General features: G+C 58.1%; 6 protein-coding genes across 6 annotated transcripts; all 6 read left to right on the plus strand.

Moving 5' to 3' along the window:
• Window positions 1-1,410: 1,410 nt before the first annotated feature.
• LDBPK_240690 (myo-inositol/proton symporter (MIT)) lies at window positions 1,411-3,054 on the plus strand (the record flags this gene model as incomplete). Its single annotated transcript, XM_003861111.1, has 1 exon — window positions 1,411-3,054. The coding sequence occupies one exon, from the start codon at window positions 1,411-1,413 to the stop codon at window positions 3,052-3,054; it is 1,644 nt and encodes a 547-aa protein (XP_003861159.1).
• A 3,862-nt stretch (window positions 3,055-6,916) lies between these two features.
• Window positions 6,917-7,375, plus strand: LDBPK_240700 (hypothetical predicted transmembrane protein; the record flags this gene model as incomplete). The annotated part of the gene is made up of 1 exon (XM_003861112.1): window positions 6,917-7,375. The coding sequence occupies one exon, from the start codon at window positions 6,917-6,919 to the stop codon at window positions 7,373-7,375; it is 459 nt and encodes a 152-aa protein (XP_003861160.1).
• An 814-nt stretch (window positions 7,376-8,189) lies between these two features.
• On the plus strand, window positions 8,190-11,159 carry LDBPK_240710 (hypothetical predicted multi-pass transmembrane protein; the record flags this gene model as incomplete). The annotated part of the gene is made up of 1 exon (XM_003861113.1): window positions 8,190-11,159. One exon carries the CDS (start codon window positions 8,190-8,192, stop codon window positions 11,157-11,159), a length of 2,970 nt encoding a protein of 989 aa, XP_003861161.1.
• A 1,041-nt stretch (window positions 11,160-12,200) lies between these two features.
• Window positions 12,201-13,517, plus strand: LDBPK_240720 (hypothetical protein, conserved; the record flags this gene model as incomplete). Its single annotated transcript, XM_003861114.1, has 1 exon — window positions 12,201-13,517. The coding sequence occupies one exon, from the start codon at window positions 12,201-12,203 to the stop codon at window positions 13,515-13,517; it is 1,317 nt and encodes a 438-aa protein (XP_003861162.1).
• A 613-nt stretch (window positions 13,518-14,130) lies between these two features.
• LDBPK_240730 (mitochondrial translocase subunit, putative) lies at window positions 14,131-14,388 on the plus strand (the record flags this gene model as incomplete). The annotated part of the gene is made up of 1 exon (XM_003861115.1): window positions 14,131-14,388. One exon carries the CDS (start codon window positions 14,131-14,133, stop codon window positions 14,386-14,388), a length of 258 nt encoding a protein of 85 aa, XP_003861163.1.
• A 1,014-nt stretch (window positions 14,389-15,402) lies between these two features.
• Window positions 15,403-16,962, plus strand: LDBPK_240740 (signal recognition particle, putative; the record flags this gene model as incomplete). Its single annotated transcript, XM_003861116.1, has 1 exon — window positions 15,403-16,962. One exon carries the CDS (start codon window positions 15,403-15,405, stop codon window positions 16,960-16,962), a length of 1,560 nt encoding a protein of 519 aa, XP_003861164.1.
• Window positions 16,963-18,029: the final 1,067 nt, after the last annotated feature.

Genomic DNA, 18,029 nt, shown 5'->3' on the forward strand with positions numbered 1-18,029 from the left:
ACCCCCCCTTCCCTTTTGTTTTGGAGCGGCGGTGGCGGCGGCTCGCTTTGTTCGTCTCCCCCCCCCGCCCTCCTTCATAGATGGTGGCACACGTGCACGTTTTCGTTGCGCTTGCTTCTTTTTTTTTCGTGCCTCGTAGTCCTCGTCGCGCGGCCGAACTTGCTGCCCTTTTTCGTGCCACCCGGTCACATCCCTCTCCTCCTCCTTTGCCTTACCGTGACCCCCCCCCCACACACACACACCCTTCCTCTCCCTCCTCTCCGTGTATCCTCCTATTGCGTTCTCCCTGCATCACCGCCTGGTGCTGCTGTGGTCCATGTGTGCTTCGCTGACACACACACACACATACATATATATATATATATACCACACGTACACACAGAGAGGCAGGCAGCTGCGAACGCCACAGTACATAAACGGCGGGTATGTACTTGTGTGTGTGTGTGTGTGTCGGTCACCCACCGGTTGTTCAGTTCTTCGGTAAAGTTCTCCGTCTTTCTACCTCTTGTAATGTACGCCTCAAAAGGAGAGGAAACTCCCACCCATACACTCCATCCTTTACGTTATCGGTCGCATGTAACGAATCTACGAGCGCAGGCGCGTTCCTTAGGGGGCTTTCTATACTTGTCTACCCTCCCTCCTTCTGCCTCCCACTGGCCCATCATCCCTCCGTTCCCTTGGTGCCGCTTCCCCCTCCCCTCACCCGACTCTCCCTGAGCGAATGTGCCCCCCCCCCGGGTAGTTCCGGACAAACTACACGGACGTGCCAAAGGAAGAGAGGAAGAGAGGAAGAGAGGCAACGAAGAGGGAGAGAAGGGGTGGGGAGAGCGGGACAACCCCGACGCTCTCCTCCACCTCACTCTCATTTCATGGAGCGGGTCTTGTGAAACTCCTGGCTAGGTTTACCGCATTGTGCAGAGGCATCTCGCACGCTGCTACCGCTGCTGCTGTCCCTCCTCCCGCTGATTCTGCGCTCACCCGTGTTCTTCCCACTTTTTTCTCTCTTCTCGCTCCACTTGCACCGACGTCATGCTTTCCACCTTTTCTCGAAACACCATCGGTGCCGTTTCTATACATACACGCCTCTGCCACACTCGCTATCGCTACCACATACACGCACATGCTGGCGTACCCGTGCAGCTAAGAAGAAACAACAGAACCAAGCACAGCACAGCACACAACACGAGCAACAGTGTCCTTCTCTCAGGAAGTTTGTACAGACGCCCACTCCCGTAACACGCATATTGAATACGCAACCAGAGCACGCACACGCATATATATATATATATATAACTGGAAGGCAAATATATCGCACGCTCACGCACTAGCACGTACTGTGCCGCGAACGAAAGCCAAACAACAACAAAAAGGAAGCAGCCTGCGGAGCACAAGCTCAAAACAAAGCCGACGATGCGAGCATCTGTCATGCTATGTGCCGCCTTGGGCGGTTTTCTCTTCGGCTATGACACGGGCGTCATCAATGCTGCCCTGTTCCAGATGAAGGACCACTTCGGCTTCAGCGAGCATTCGTGGCAGTACGCCCTCATCGTCGCCATTGCCATCGCTGGTGCCTTCGTTGGCGCCTTTATTTCTGGCTTCATCTCTGCCGCCTTTGGTCGCCGTCCATGCATCGCCGTGGCGGACGCCCTGTTCGTTATCGGCTCTGTGCTTATGGGCGCTGCCCCAAATGTGGAAGTGGTGCTCGTGTCGCGCGTCATCGTCGGTTTGGCTATCGGTATCAGCTCTGCCACCATTCCAGTGTACCTGGCGGAAGTAACATCGCCGAAGCACCGTGGCGCCACCATCGTTCTCAACAACCTGTTTCTGACAGGTGGCCAGTTTGTTGCGGCCGGTTTCACCGCGATCATGGTCGTCTTCACGAGCAAGAACATCGGTTGGCGTGTGGCGATCGGCATAGGTGCGCTGCCGGCTGTCGTTCAGGCGTTCTGCCTCCTCTTTTTCCTGCCGGAGAGCCCACGCTGGCTTCTCTCGAAGGGCCACGCGGACCGCGCCAAGGCGGTAGCGGACAAGTTCGAGGTGGACCTCTGCGAGTTCCAGGAGGGCGATGAGCTGCCGTCCGTCAGCATCGACTATCGCCCGCTGATGGCGCGCGACATGCGCTTCCGCGTGGTGCTCAGCTCTGGGCTGCAGATCATTCAGCAGTTTTCGGGTATCAACACCATCATGTACTACAGCTCTGTGATCCTGTACGACGCCGGCTTCCGAGACGCCATCATGCCAGTCGTTCTGTCCATCCCGCTCGCCTTCATGAATGCCCTCTTCACGGCGGTAGCCATCTTCACGGTCGACCGCTTTGGTCGCCGCCGCATGCTGCTCATCTCTGTCTTTGGCTGCCTTGTGCTGCTGGTGGTGATTGCCATAATTGGCTTCTTCATCGGCACGCGCATCTCGTACTCCGTTGGCGGCGGGCTTTTCTTGGCGCTGCTCGCCGTCTTTCTCGCCTTGTACGCGCCTGGCATTGGCTGCATCCCGTGGGTGATCATGGGCGAGATCTTTCCTACGCACCTGCGGACATCGGCGGCATCCGTCGCGACCATGGCCAACTGGGGGGCCAACGTACTCGTGTCGCAGGTGTTTCCGATCCTGATGGGCGCCATCGGCGTCGGCGGCACCTTCACGATCATCTCCGGTCTCATGGCCCTCGGCTGCATATTTGTCTACTTCTTCGCCGTGGAGACGAAGGGGCTCACGCTGGAGCAGATCGACAACATGTTCCGCAAGCGCGCCGGCCTGCCGCCGCGCTTCCACGAGGAAGGCGAGAGCGGCGAAAGCGGTGCCGGTTACCGCGAAGACGGCGACCTCGGCCGCCTGGCGACGGAGGATGTCTGTGACCTGTCCTCGTTGGGCAACCGGGTTGTGTCCTTTGCCAAAGCGGAGGACGCCTTCACGGAGGTGGCAATGCCCGATCGCCACGCCGTGTCCAACAAGTTTGAAGAGAGAGCGACGAGCTCTTCCTCAGATCCCCAGTCGCTCGAAAACCAGGACGAGGTGCGGCAAGCAGCCATCAAAGCAGCTCCGCACGAGCCCAAGTAGAGACCGTAAACCCCACTCCCTCCCTACAACTGCATCTTCCCTACCGACTCCATATAAAGTCCATGCACGCCTATATGCGAGTCGCTGAGGTGGCGAGATGAGCGGACGGAGGAGGAACAGAGAATAAAAGGGAAAAGGCTTCTGGCACATGTAGTCTGGCGCACCTGTGCAGCACGCATCAGAACGAAAAAAGAAAGACAGCCCGCGCCGCTCGGGGATGATCTGGTGCGCACCTCTTCCTCTATCCATTGTGTTCGCGTGTATGTTTCTGTGCCTTGTACGTCTCCTGGGGGAGTCATCGAGACTTTGGCCCAGCTCTCTGTCTACGCTTCAAAGGATGTGTTGTCTTCATCCAGCTCGTATGCACGTGTATGAGAATGTTTTCTTTTTTTCTCTTCCAGCCTGCATGCGAGTCTGAGGTGCCTGCGTGCGTGCACTCTTTACTTCGCCAAAAACACATCTGTGAAGCTTCTCGTGCCCCTTTGGGTATGTTTGTACGCTCTATTTTTCATCTGGATGTCTTCGCGTGTTTATATCTGTGTGCGTGTGCGCGTGAAACGGTACGTCCAACACATGGGGGCTCTCTTGCTTGCGTTTATATATATGTACATGCATGTATGTATGTATGTGTGTGTGTGTGTGTGTGTGTCTGTCTATTTCTATGACTGTTTCCATCATTCCGTGCTGCTGTCCCTCTGCCTCTATCCTCTCTACATATATGTGTGTATATATGCATATATATGTAGGTAGGCAGATATTGATCTATTTATTTCTATCTTCAGTCGCGGTTCCAGTACTTCTATTTTCCTCTATTTTTAAAAAGAGAAGCGCGTTTTTTTTTTTCCTCCCCTTCCCTCTCCCTCTCGGTTTTCATCTCTGCCCCCCCCCCGCCCCCCTCCTCACATCAACACCCGCGGTGCTGCCGACTCGCCTCCCTTGCTTTGTTGTTGCTCTCTATCTCCTTCATTTGCATCACACACACACACACACCGGTGCATTCAGGTATGTACGTGTATGCGTATGTGTGTGCGTGTGTGTAACTGAGCCTGTGTGAGCCTCTATTTATGTGGATGCGTGATGAGATGCAGGCCGATGAGGCAGCGAAGCGAGAGACAGAGAAACTATAGGCAGTTGAGGATTTCCGCCCCCTTTCCCTCACTCCCCATCCCCCACCACCCGATACACACACACACACACAACACACATACATACGCGATGACGTGTTCAATGCGCAGTTGGTTTCCGTTTTTCGGGGGCGGGGGGGGCGCTTTTTTTTTGTCACGAAAGAAAAACAAATTCTATATATGTTTTACCTACTTTCCTTTGCTCTCCACCAATCTCGCCCATCTTCCTCCCTTCCCCTCCCTCTTCACCTGTGCGACGACCACTTCGAAGTTCAAACACGCACCTCCATCTATCCCTTCCCCTCCCCTTCTCCCTTCTCTTCCCCCCCCCCCTCTCCTCGTCCATCTGCCTCTCCACTCCCTTTGTGAACGGATGCGTCCTCATCTAAATCAAAGGGAGGGCGTTGGTCGCCATCACCTCCCCCCCCCTGCTCACTATCCCTCCATCTCTTGCCTCTTCCTCGTTTCTTCGCCGTAACTTCTTCCTTTTCCGCCCCTCACTTGACTGCGCAGGCGCGGCTGCTGCGATGCGCGCAGGTATGCATGCACGTCTCTGAGAAGCGGAGAGCGGCGTGAGGAAGACAAAGAGGAGAACAGCGCAGGTGGGGGGAGCAGTGTTGTCACAGCAGCTAGGCGAGTGGCAGCGGAACGAGAAAAAGAGGGCGCAAGGGCCAGGCGGCGCGTGCGTGTTACCCTCCCACTTCTCTCCCGACCCGTCTCGCGAGATACCCCCTTTTGTTGCCCTTCGTCCGAAAGGCGAACAGGCAAACTCGTGGGGATAAGGAGAAATGAAAGAAGAAACGAGCAGGATATGGGAGAAACGCGCATTTGTGGCCTCGTCCCCGTCCAACCCTCACCCTCTATCCTACACCTTCCTTCTACGTTCATGCCATGGCGTGTGTGAGTATGGATAACTTGGGAAGGGGTGCGCCGCCTCTTCTCGTGGCATTGCTGTAGTATTCATTGCTCTTGATTAGCTGTTAGAGTTGGTGCGCGCTCTCCACATTTCCCAGGTGCTCGCTTCATATGGTTGTTGTCACCGCCACGTGGCGGCGCCTCCGTGTGCACGTGTTCGCGTGCGCACGCGCCTCTTCCGCTTCAAACCCTCCCTCGCCAATTCGCCCTTTTTTGGGACGTTCTCGCCCTCCTCTCTCTCTCTCTCGCCGGAGAGTGGTCCCCCCCCCCTTCCGTCTATTCGGCTCGGTGCGTCGCATGAGTGATCCAAGGGATGTTGTGAAAGGGAAAAAAAAGCAGCGAAAAAAAAGTGAATGTCACCGCGAAGAAGAACCAAAAAGGCATACACCAGCCCCCCTCTCTCCTCCCTCTCCATCTGTGTGCATGTGTGTGTGTGTGCCTCCGTGCCTCCTCCCTCGTCTTCATCGTCCTCGTCGTGTCTTCATTTCAATTTTTGTTGTTTGTTGTTTGCTTTTCTTTCCTCTCGCCCTTCTAGGGCCGCTCATGCTTGAGGCCCACGAATATGTACCGAAGATGGTGAAGGTTGTCAGTCTACTCCCTCCTCCTTCCCTGCCTCCCCTTGTATCGTGTGCGCGGAGCACATCCGTGTCCGTGTTGGTCGATCGCGCCCTTGCTCTCCCTTTCTCTCCCGTGTGCGTTCTTGTGGGAACCTCTGCACATGGGCAAGGAGGGAGGCACAGCACTTTCCAAGATGATTCGATGCGGAAAGCAGCACCTGTGCAGGAACACACACGCAGAGACCTACCACAGCGATAGCGGAAAGGCGGGAGGAGGGAAGTAGAGACGCTTCGATTACAACCTCCCGCCCCCTTTTTCACCTCAACCGCCCATCTCTTAACCTCTCTGCTCACTCAACCACAACGACAAGAACTGTCGTTGACGCGCAGCAACTTATAAAAAAAAGAAGTGCAAGAGAGATACGCAAGCCTAACGAGAGTGAGCACATAACGAGAGGGAGTCTGTCCCCTCCCCCTCCTCTCCCCTCCCCCACCTTCCACCTACTGCTTAGAAAAGAGAGGAGTGTGTTCCCTCTGTCACGTCTTGACGGGCTGCGTGGGTGGTACGGGGCAGACGCTCCTCTTCTCCGGTCATCTGTTCGCCCCCCTCCTCTCCTCTCCTCTCCCAGACTTGGTTTCTCTCTTGTTCTTTGAGTGCCCCTTTTTCTTTCGTGTGTTTTTCTTTGTATGCCTGCCTGTGTGTGGGGGGTGGGGTGTGTGTGTGTGTCTCTCTCTCTCTGTCATGGGTGTTGTAAGAGGGTGGTGTACGTGCTGAAGCACAAGGATGCAAATGAAGGAAAACATGTCAGAAGACAAGCTCGCCTCACGGGCGGAACGAAAAGCCTTGTGCGCGCCTGTGCGCGAGAGTGGCTGTGTCGGTCTCTCTTTCTTTTATTTTTGCCCTTCCGTCTCTTCCCCACTTTCCGCACTGCCTATCCTCGTGACCTCTCCTCCCCACTCTGTCTCCTTGCCCCCTGCCCCTTCCCCTTTTTCACAGGCATGCACATGCATACGCATATAAGAGTACCTACCTTCCCGTCTCGCTTGTGCTGCGGCTTCAGCGACGTGCGCGCTCTCGCTGGCGTGCGTGCGTGCATGTGGTGTACGCCAACACACCTCTTACATTCGCTCAAGCTTCTCTTCGATCTTAGTGTGCGTGCGCCTCTGCGTAAAGGATCTTTTCTCACCTCTCTGTCAAACTGAAGCGCACACACGCAAGCACACATATCCGCTCCCCACCACCGGCTGCAGAAGACGAACGAAGAGATGCTTGGCCGTTCTCGCGCCACTCGCTTCATCGTTCCGAGCAGCTCCTCGCCGGAGCTGCCACGGTTCCTGACCGAGAGGGAGAAGCCAATCCTCGCCACCAGCGGCGACCTCTACGCATTTGTAATAGAGTATGACCACCGCAGCACCATGCCCCGCTTGGGTCGGAGCCCCGTTCACAGCGACTTCTTTTCGCGTTACTTGTTCAGCGGCTCGCCTCTGGCTGGCGTCTTGACCGCCGGCGGCGTCGCTCTCTTTGTGCTCACTTTTGGGTACCACGTCGGCAAACCAGTTGTCGATGCCCACCGCGAGTTCTTCTGGAAGAGGGCAGATGCCGCCCACGGCAAGCGCAGCGGTGAAAGCACAGAAGGGGCGGCGGCTGAGGAGAAGGGGAGGGACAGCCTCAGCCCAGTGGAAGAGTTCGACGACCTCATCGAGGTGAAGGGAGAGGAGGGGTAGTCCCCTTCGCATACAAAAACGGAGGCTTTTGAGAGCCACTCGCACAGCTCACTCGACATAGAATGACGTCGACGACAGACCTCTTCCTTTGTGTGTGCGTGTGTGCCTCTATGTCGACACAAGCATGTTCTCGTCTGTTTTTCTTTTGCGTCTGTGGCTATTCTGTTGGTTTTGGGTGATGCATGATGATAATGGTGTCTGTGTTGTCGTTGCGACCGCTGTTGCGTGGCTGCACGCTTTCTGCTCTTGGTGTGCTCGCTCCTGTTGTTTAGTCTCCCTACTCAGCGATGGCGGATTGAAAACGTTTCCCGATCTCTTTCACTACTTAATGCCCTCCCCCCCCCCACACACACACACGACGAAAAACGACCCCCAGCCTTCTATGCATCACTCCTCATCAGCCTGAGCACGCACACGTACACACACACACACACACACATGCGCGCCGGTGCATGTCAGGAGCGTGCCTCGGAGCGCGAGAGGTGCCGCAGCAGTCGTTTTCCGGCTGACTTTTTCTTCCCCTCCAATATGTCGTTTTCGTGTGTGTATGTGTAGTAGCATCTCCCGACGATCGTAGAATTCGGGTGTGACGGCGTGCGACGCATGCGCACGCGGCGACGTCAAAGAGCACGCAGATCATTACGTGGCGCGACCACCTGTGATGGAACCTCTCTCACCAACCCTTGTTGTGCTCTCCCTTCATCTCTCGTATCAACCGCAGGAACGCGTCAGCACGTACGCAATCCGCAAGGCAGTGTGCACCACCCCAAGAGAAAAGAAACTTTCGATTTGTGAGCCTAAGGCACGCCCGCAAATGTCGCGAAAACGACGGCAGCGGGCGGCCACTGTCAGCGGTACCCCCTTCCCCGTCTCCCTCGCCTCTGCGGCCTCATCAGCGTCGTCTGAGCAGCTGCCGAACGGCACGACTCGTAGTCGCACAAAATGCAGAGAGAATGGCGACGGGTGTTGTGTGTCAGCGCGGCACAGCCCGCATCCAGAGCCTCCGTCCCTCTCCCGCTCAGAGGCTGTCCGTGCGGCTCATTCACGCGTGAGCAGCAGCGGCAGCGGCGCCATTCATCGCGAAGAGCCGTCGGTGGTGGGTATGGAGGACTTCCCTTCCCCTGTGCCGTACCTCCGTCGCGTCGCCAGCTCTGACGGGTATCTTAATGGCAGTAGGCACGGCAAGTCCTTCGCTGTAAGTGAACGTCCGCCAAATGGCAGCGCAAGGGTGGGCATTACGGCCATGCAGAATGCCACTTACTGCGGCAACTGGTCTCAGGTGGTCCTCGGGGCCACCTCTGCCATCATGTTCCTCCTTGTTCTCTGCGTCAGCTACGCCCTTTACATTCTCGTCACCCCGTATGGACAGAGCATCATGAACGGCGTGCTACTCTCCATCGTCATGCACCCGCAGAGCCGCCTGCGGTCGTCACTCTACATGGGCACTGCTGTCGATCGTATGACGCGCATGCAGCAGCGCTGGGTGGTGCGGGGGCGGTTGATGGGCCTTGTCGGTTCGTGGCTATCCTTGTGCCACTTCGCGTCCTTTGTGGTGATGCAGGGGACCTTCTTCTTGGGCCTCAACAAGATCCACGTGCGCGCACACTCAGCGCTCCTGGAAGAGGCCTCCGCAGCTGGACGTGGTGCCGGAGTGGGCGTCAAGGGCGCCAGCACGCGCACCATGCCGCGTTGCCCGTACGCCTCCCATGGCGCAACCAATCCAGCGACGCAGTCAGCTGCGTCGACCACGCGACAAGGGGGCGCTGGCGGCGTGTCGCGCCCCGCGGGGACCTCCACATCCTCGACGGCCGCCTCGAGAGCACCTCCTTCGACGGGCGTACCGCCAGCCCAGCTTCACCGACGCCTCGTGTCCACCCCGCGCGGGCGCCGTGCCCTGCGCTGGCTCACCATCTCCATCATCGTCATTGTTGCCCACTTGCTGGTTGGTGTCACCTATTTTGCGCTCCTTCACGCTGCTTTGGGTGTTGTGTTTGCCGTCACGGTGCCCTTCCTGCCTGCTGACACCTTCGTCAGCTCCATGGGGCGCCTGTGGCGGGCTGCAGTCCTCCTGTTCTTCGTGGTGGGCCTCACTCTTAACTTGACGGCTGATGTACTGTCCATCAGCGAGGCGGTGCGACGCACCACATCTGCTGTCGTAGGCAGCGGTGGCGGTGGCGGGGATGATGCGGCCATGGTAGCTCCGTCCACCTCTAACGTCCGTGATGGAGTTGTAGCGGTGCTGGGTGTGGAGAACTGCACCCCGACTGCGCCGTTTGCGAAGGTGGCCGTCACGGGCGACAGCTTAGCAAGCGGGGAGGACGCAACGAGCGAGGCGGCCGCGGCGGCGACGTCGCGCGCCGACGTGGACGCGCTGAGTGTGTTGGGTGAGTACCGCAGCCGTATCGAGGCCTTCCTCATTGGCAAGATCCAGGACCTCGTCGTGCAGGAGTTGGCGGATATGTTCAGCGACGGCAACGTCTCGAAGATGGTCGAGACGCTCATGGAGGTGCTTCCGCCGCAGCTGCGCGCGGTGGTGACGCGCGATGACACGGTGCTCGCTGCACTTGAGAAGTCGACTAGCGAGGGCGGCACCTCGTCATTGAGCGGAGGAGAGGACGGCACTCACGAAAAGGCTGCTGCGCAGCCGCTCTCGTGGCGCGCTGTGCTGGCGAATGCGCGTGGCCTGCGCCCCGCAAGCGCCATCAAGTCGCTCGTCTACGACTCCCTCTCGGGCACGTCTGCCAGGACTCTCAACAGCGCGAGTGACACGAGTGTCCGCGGCGCGGCGGCGGCGGTCCACAAGGTAGAGATCAACTGGCTCACCGTCTCCCGCCTGATGGCATCTCGCCTGCTGCCCTACGTCGAGCACGCGCTGCGTCTGTTCTTCCGAGTTGGCTCCAATCTGCTCGGCCTCTTCGACAGCATCTACGCCGTCATTCTCTTTGTTTTCTGCTACCGCTACCTCACCCAGCTCGAGCACACAGTGCTCTACTACGGCGTGGCGAAGTTGCTGCGCGTGATGCAGCCGGAGCTGGGCGATCACCACGCCCGCAACATTGAGCAGGACATCACAGTCTCCTTCATCACGCTTCTTCAGTCGTTCTGGCACCTGACGTGGTTTCACTTCTGCATTACGTTCTGCGCCTTCAAACTCTGGGGATTCCCGACGCCGTTTTTGTTGGGGCTCGTCTCCGTCGTCCTGGCGCTCTTTCCGCTCGTACCGAAGTGGTTGAGCCCGTGCTCCATCGCGCTGGTGTACATGCTGGTGCAGCTCGGATCGCTCGTCACCTCTGAAGGGACGAGTTGCAGTGGCAGCCGCGGGCCAGGGGAGGCGCACGCGGCTGCTTCGACCGTCATTCCTCTCCTCTCGTTCCCGCCTGGCCGATCGTGGATCGAGGTTCTCGTGTGGGGCAAGCCTTATGTTCTCCACTACACCCGCGCCCTCAGTTTTGGCCTGGCCGTCCTGCTGGAGTGCGGCGACGAATGGCTTCTCTGCGTCTCGCGAGGACTGCGCGGCGGCTTCTTCACGGAGGCCGACGGGAAGGGCCGCGAGCAGCTGCAGCCCTTTGTGATCGGGACAGCGCTGGTGCTGGGATTTGTTGCCTACGGCACCCGCGGCATCGTCTTCGGCCCTTTGACGGTCATCGTCGCGCGCGTACTCTTCGATAACTGGGACATTGTGCTGGCGAACCGCGAGCCCGGCCGTCTGACCTTACCGCCGTCGTCGTTTGTGGGTGTGGAAGGGAACGACGACGAGGAAACCTCGATGGTGGAATCACCATAGCGGGGCGCCGCCACGTATGAGCTCCGCGCCAGAGCGGGTTGACGCCACGCGTGCTCACGCGCGCAGGTGTACGCCAAACCCCCCCCTCAGCCCACCTTGTCACACACTGCTTCACTCGCAGCCCTTGCGGAGACTAAGAGATAGACCAGCTGCACACGTAGACATATATATATATATAATACATCGGTATTTGTGCACATCCGCATTCAACGAGATATCCACTGAGGGCACACACACACACACACACGGATCCCTCCCCTTCTCCTCACGCATCGACGCATCTTCGTCAGGTGCGTCGACGAAGATATCAAAAGCAGAAAGACGTTCACATCGAAAAAAACGTACAGCTCTGGTGGTTTTGTGGGAGAGGAAGGCGAGCACACGCATGAGTTGTGTCTGTGTGTATGTGCTCGCCGCCACCGCCACGTCCTGGAGGCGTGGGCGATGGCATGCCATCTTTCTTTGGACGGAGGTCACTGCGCTGCGTGACATGCACAAACTGACGGGGTGTGCCGGCTGATGGACTGGATCGCCTTTCAGCGGCCTTCATAGTTTCCCCACCACCACCACCCTCTCACGACGGGCGAAATCGTGATGACATCAAATTCCTTGGAGCCATGACGCTACTTGGAAATGTGCCGCTACAAGAATCCGCTTTCTGTGCCTCTATCGACTTGCTTGTATACATGGCTGCCCGTATGTGTTTGTGCGTACTTGGGTGCAGGGTAGCTCGCTGCCGAACCAGTCTGCGCATCGGCAGTGGATGCAGCGCATTGTTGTACGCACGCACACGTCAGCATACGCGCATGCACAGGTGGCCGGCTCACGCGCGACGTTACGGTGGTCGCTCGTAACGCGATGGCCAGGTGGCGGTGATCTTATTCGCGTATTTTTTGTTCTGCTCTTTCACGACAGAGATCCGGTGCGTACTCCCGATCGTGAGTGCGAACGCCTGCCCCCCCCCCACTGGGCGGAGGGGCGAGTGCGGTGCCGGATCGGACGTCGCCGCACCAACTCGAAGGGGTGTGATTGCTCACACACATGTGTGCCTATGCAAGCATCATCGTCGTCTCCGCCGTCCCTCTATGCTTCTGCTATCGCTCCCACACGAATCAGTCGATGACCCCCGTCAACGCACCGAGGCTCTCGTCACTCCCGCTGGCAACGGCCTGGTGGCGTCAGCATGGACTGGCAGACCGCCTCGAAGGCTTTCGAGGCTGTCGTCAGCCAACCCCGCATCAGCGACCGCTTCAGCGGACCGCTGATGGAGGCGTGTCACTGGCGTGGGCTGGCCTTTTGGCAGGCACTGAGCAGTCTCTCACCCCACCGACCACCACGGCCACGGATCGACCGCCAGATTTGCCACTGATTCTGGTGAGTGCCTGCTTGCTCAGCTACCCCGTCACATACCGAGGTACCCGCACGAGCCTCCCAGCCTCGCTGCGGCCGACGCCGCTACTGTTCCTCACGGAGGTGCTGTTCAAGGAGCTGGGTCTTGTGCAATGCGTTCCTGTGTGTCCCGAAGTGCAGTGGTTGGGGCTGCCGGTCCCTCGTGTGCCGCTGCGGCTTGTTCGAGGCTCCCGAGACACAGACGACGCCCGCCGAGGCAGCGGATGGGCTGCGACTCAGCACAGCTCAAGCGCGACTTTGCCATCCTTGTCCATGAGCGCCTCGGATAGTGTCGCTATCAAGGATAAGCGCGAGGTGCGGTATCTCGTCGAGTCCTCTGCCGAGGATCACATCCTGATGCGGTACGATGCACCGAATGACACATTCGCCGAGCAGTTGCCGCCCCCCCAGCTTCACTCAGCGTTCCTTACACAGTTGCTACAGGGCCTGAAAGCTGTGGATGGCATTATTCTCAAGTCCTACTCGCCCAGCTGCGGGGTGCGGGATGCCCGTCTCTACGAGGAGGCTGTCACGTCGCCGCCCTCGTCGCCTTGTGATCAGCACGCATGCAACGATTGTGAGTGCGCAGGAAAGCCAACGTCGGTGTCTTTCACTGGTCGACGCCCCGCTGCATCGGCGAGTGCACAGCGCCGCTTCGACCTTGTCGACGGCTTCTTCACACAGCAGCTGCGCGACTTCCTGGCCTCGGTGCACGGTGTGGATGGAGGGCAACGTGCAGACGCCCGGTGCCACTCTGAGGCAGCAGCGCCAGTCATCACCTGTGATCGCCTGCTTACCGACTTCTACACTGAGGAGCGCCTCCGTCAAGCGCCGTTGGCCGGGAAAGTCAAGAAGCGACGTGTCGCTGGGAACGCTTCGGAGGCGGCGCCGCATCTCACATCACTGGACAGTTTCATGGAGTCGGTGCTGCAGCATCGAGACTGGCGTTTTTCGCAAGGCCGCTGCTAACCCCCCTCCCCCTGTCATACTTCTCTTTATGTGGTGGTGCTGCCTCTGCCGCAGTCTCCTCTCGTCCTTTCCCATGCCCTCTTGCTTCACCCCCCTCCCCGCAGCTGCCGCGTGACTGGCGGGCCGAAGAGGAGGTTGGGAAAAAATAACCCGCGACCGAGGAACAGGGACGTTCATTTCCTTGAGGGCACACCAGCACACCTCTGCACGCAGTCTTGGTTCAACTATTCCATGCCCACATGTATACATATATGTGTGTCACGCTACATGGAGATGTGGAAGGTTGGCATATCTCTCCCCTTCTTCTGTCTCGGTGTCTGTCGACTCCCTCTGACTTCTCTCCCTCTCGCTCTCCTGTGTTTCATCTGTCGCGTGTGCGGTGCCTCAACAACACCGAGCGATGACAATGCGAAAGCGAGCGCATCCTCTACGCAGCACACGGCGTGTGCACGTAACTGTTGTTGTGCAGCCGCACCGTAATTGCCAGACAGAAACGAACAGAGACACAGTAACGCCAACCAAACGAACTACACAAACGATATACGATACGCGTGGAGTGACGGGACAACCTCCACTCTTCTTAGCAGACACACCCCCCTTATTTCCTGCAGGAATGAACCCCAATCAGCCGCCGAGGCGCAAGGCCGCCTTTAATGAGGAGTTCGATGTGATGCAGGCCATTCAAGAGGACCGCATGGCCTACCACGCCAGCATCGCGTGCCACGAGCGGTGCGTGCACAACTACTTCTTCAATAACTTCTACTGGCGAGAGAAGACGTGCATGGAAAATTGCCTAGATAAGATCAACCAGGCGACTGTCATCACGAACATCAACTACGGCAAGTTCGAAGACGTCGAGTCGAAGAAGTGACGCTGGTGAACGATGAACGAAGAGGGAGAGGACGAGGCGAAGGGCGGCCGGCTCATCGTGCGTCATCCCATGTGTGCGTGCGCGTGTGACCCCGAAAGGTGGTTAGGGACTTTGTCAGATTACCCCGTACTCCGCTTCTTCCTCCACGCCGTTGTGTGTCTCTTGCTTCGCATCGGCATAGACACGTGCCATGAAGCACGCACGGCATCTGATCGCTGCCTTCCCATCTGCCTGGCATGCACCCCTCTGCAGGTGCTGACGAGCGTATTCTTCTCTGTTGGGTTGTGCGCGCGATGGGATGTGCTGACGAGAGTGCGAGGAGCATGACACCCAGCAGCGCCGCAGCGCTCACGTCGCTTTCCACATGTCTGTTAGGCCTCCCCGTCCCTCTCGCACACACTTCTACGCCCACACCCACCCTCTCTCCCCCTATCACTCGCTGATTCAATGTCGCCTATCTGCCACGACGCCTAACGGGGCCGTAAAGAAGGCAAAAAAAAAATAAAATCTTTCGTGTTCAGTCCAACCGAGGCGTTTTGATGGAAGGAAGAAGCAAGAGAAGAGGCCGGCTGCACCCCACCCACCCCCTCAAATTATAGGGGCCTTCAGGGGAGGAGTAGCTATGCGCCTGTGCATTGGTTTTGTGTGCGCAGCCATGCCTCTTTCTTCCCTCTCCGTCCTCAAACTCTCATCGTGCTGTGCTTCAGAGCTGCCGACATGCCTGGACGCGTCTATTGGCGGATGTACGGGACTTCAGCAGACAAGCACCGTGGCGCTGGGGCCGTGACGTCATCCCTTGGCACTTCCTCCCTTCTCCACTCACGGTCATCTCTCTATCTCTCTGCCGATGTGGCGCGCATGTTCTCCTCGCATGGATCGCATCTTGAACGGTGCCGCAGCCCATTCCTGTACACACACACACACACACACAAGCTCTGCCATTTCGCCTCGAGAGGCACGCACACAGATAGGCAGCTACAGCCAACGGGCACCGAATCATTTTCTGCAGCGACGATGGTCTTGGCAGAGCTGGGTCAGAAAATCGGGCAGGCGATCCATCGCATGTCCGCCAAGTCGATGCTGGGTGAGGATGACGTGAAGGAGCTGATGAACGAGATCGCGCGTGCGCTGCTGCAAGCAGACGTGAACGTCACCATTGTGAAAAAGCTTCAGGTGAGCATCAAGACGGAGCTGGCGCTAGCGGAGGAGGGCGCTGGGCTGAACAAGCGCAAGATCCTTCAGAACGCTGTCTTCAACGGCCTCAAGCGCATCCTCGACCCCGGGGTGAAGCCGTTCATACCGGTGAAGGGGAAGCAAAATGTTGTGATGTTTGTGGGCCTGCAAGGGTCCGGCAAGACGACATCGTGCACGAAGTACGCCGTCTACTTTCAGCGCAAGGGTTTCAAAACGGCGCTGGTGTGCGCCGACACGTTCCGCGCTGGCGCGTACGATCAGCTGCGTCAGAACGCGACCAAGGCCAAGGTACGCTTTTACGGGTCACTGACGGAGGCAGACCCGGTAGCGATCGCCAAGGAAGGTGTGGCAGAACTCAAGAAGGAGAAGTACGACCTCATCATCGTAGACACAAGTGGACGCCATAAGCAGGAGTCGGCGCTCTTCGAGGAGATGAAGCAGGTCGAGGAAGCCGTGAAGCCGAACGACATAGTCTTCGTCATGTCCGCGACAGACGGCCAGGCGGTAGAGGAGCAAGCACGCAACTTCAAGGAAATGGTTGCTGTCGGGTCGGTCATTGTCACGAAGCTAGACTGCCAGACCAAGGGCGGCGGTGCGCTCTCCGCCGTGGCGGCGACGCGCAGCCCCATCGTCTTCATCGGCACCGGCGAGCACTTCGAGGACTTCGACCTCTTTAATCCGGAGCGGTTTGTGCAGAAGATGTTGGGCATGGGCGACATAGGCGGGCTGATGGACACGATGCGCGACGCCAACATCGACGGCAACGAGGAGGTCTACAAGCGCCTGCAGGACGGCCTGTTCACAATGCGTGACATGTACGAGCATCTGCAGAACGTGCTCAAGATGGGCTCCGTTGGTAAAATCATGGAAATGCTGCCCGGGATGTCGGGCCACGCCGCTACGGCGGGTCAGCAGGGCGACATTGCGCTGAAGGGGTTTATCCACATGCTAGACAGCATGACGGTCGCCGAGCTGGATGAAGCCAAGGTGAAGAAGATGATGACACCATCCCGCATGCACCGCATCGCGCGCGGCAGCGGCCACTCTGTCGTCGAGGTGCAGAACCTGATTATTAGCTACACGAAGTTTGAGGAGATCGTGAAGAAGATGGGCAAGATAAACTTCAAGGCCATGATGCAGGACTCCTCCGGCCCCGCCGCGGGGCACATGGGGCAACAGCAGATGGGTCAGCTGGCGAAGCTGCTCAACCCGAACATGCTACGGCAGATCGGCGGCGTGGGTGGACTGCAGGGGATGATGAAGCAGCTTCAGCAGAGCATGGGTGGTGGTGCGGGCGGCGCAGGCGGGATGCCAGATATGTCTGCCATGGCAAACATGATGCAGATGATGCAGCAGCATCAGAAACCGCCGCGGCGGTGAAGGATGGCGGGTGAGAAAGCGAATGGCACGACAAGACGTCGTGCAGTTGTGCGCTGTTGAGCTGCGTGCTTGGCCGGTACCGTGATGTGTGGCTTTTGCGGAGGCCGTGGCGCCGTCTCTGTTTCGGCCTTCTTTTGGTTGAATGGTAGTGCGAACTCTTTTATTCTCCCACTGCTGCTGCTTCCTTTCGCTGTGGCGCACGCCTGCGACGACGGGGCGCCGCTGTCTTCCGCGTTGTGTGTGTGTGTGTGTGTGTACGTGTATTGTATGCGTGTTTGATTGTTGCTGTGTAAGTGTTTTCTGTCGCTGTTGAAGAAGGCTTTGCGAAGCCCTCGCTACGGTGCGTGCGTCATGGTGCTGTGATAGGCAGCACCACTGCGCCCCTTCTAGGACTAATCTCCTACTGGAGGCTCTAACGACGGCAACAAAGGCATAACGTACACAGCAGCCGAGGGCTATCGATGTGTTGGGCGGTTTTGAATAGCCCTTCCGTACTTGCGCAGGCGGCCATTTCCTGCACCTCCTTTTCGTGTGGCGTGTCGCTTTCTACCGCGGGTGTCTGCGACGGTGGTAGTGCTGTTGATGAGGCTTTCACTCTCGGCTCCTCGGCGTCTCTACCACTCTCTCCCTTGTATGCAACGGCGGGCGGGGGTAAGGAGGGGGCCGAAACTGCAGCATCTCGCCCACATGAGCACGCGTGTGTCTATTAAGAATCCGTGATGTAAGAGGCGTGCTACCAATAGTGTGCAGAGTTGTGGCTGTTGCTGGTGTGATGAGTACTTTAGTGGCACAGGGCTACACACGATCTTGCTTCTGTTTCTCTCTTGCCATGCATGGATGCCTCCGAGTTGGCATCGCCTCCACCAGAACCGCACACACACACACACACCTTCCTCACTGGGCACGCGCACACGTATTATCCACCACACGTTCGCCTCAGCACACGGCAAACAGACGACGAGAAGAAGGCCGTCGGTGCTCTGCACTGCCTGTCCACTCCGGCTCTCCTGCAGCAACTTCCGTCTTCAGTGCCTCAGCCATTCTCTTCATCTTGGACGCTCTTACTC

Source organism: Leishmania donovani, chromosome 24, assembly GCF_000227135.1.
Source record: "Leishmania donovani BPK282A1 complete genome, chromosome 24".
Classification (NCBI taxonomy): Eukaryota; Euglenozoa; class Kinetoplastea; order Trypanosomatida; family Trypanosomatidae; genus Leishmania; species Leishmania donovani.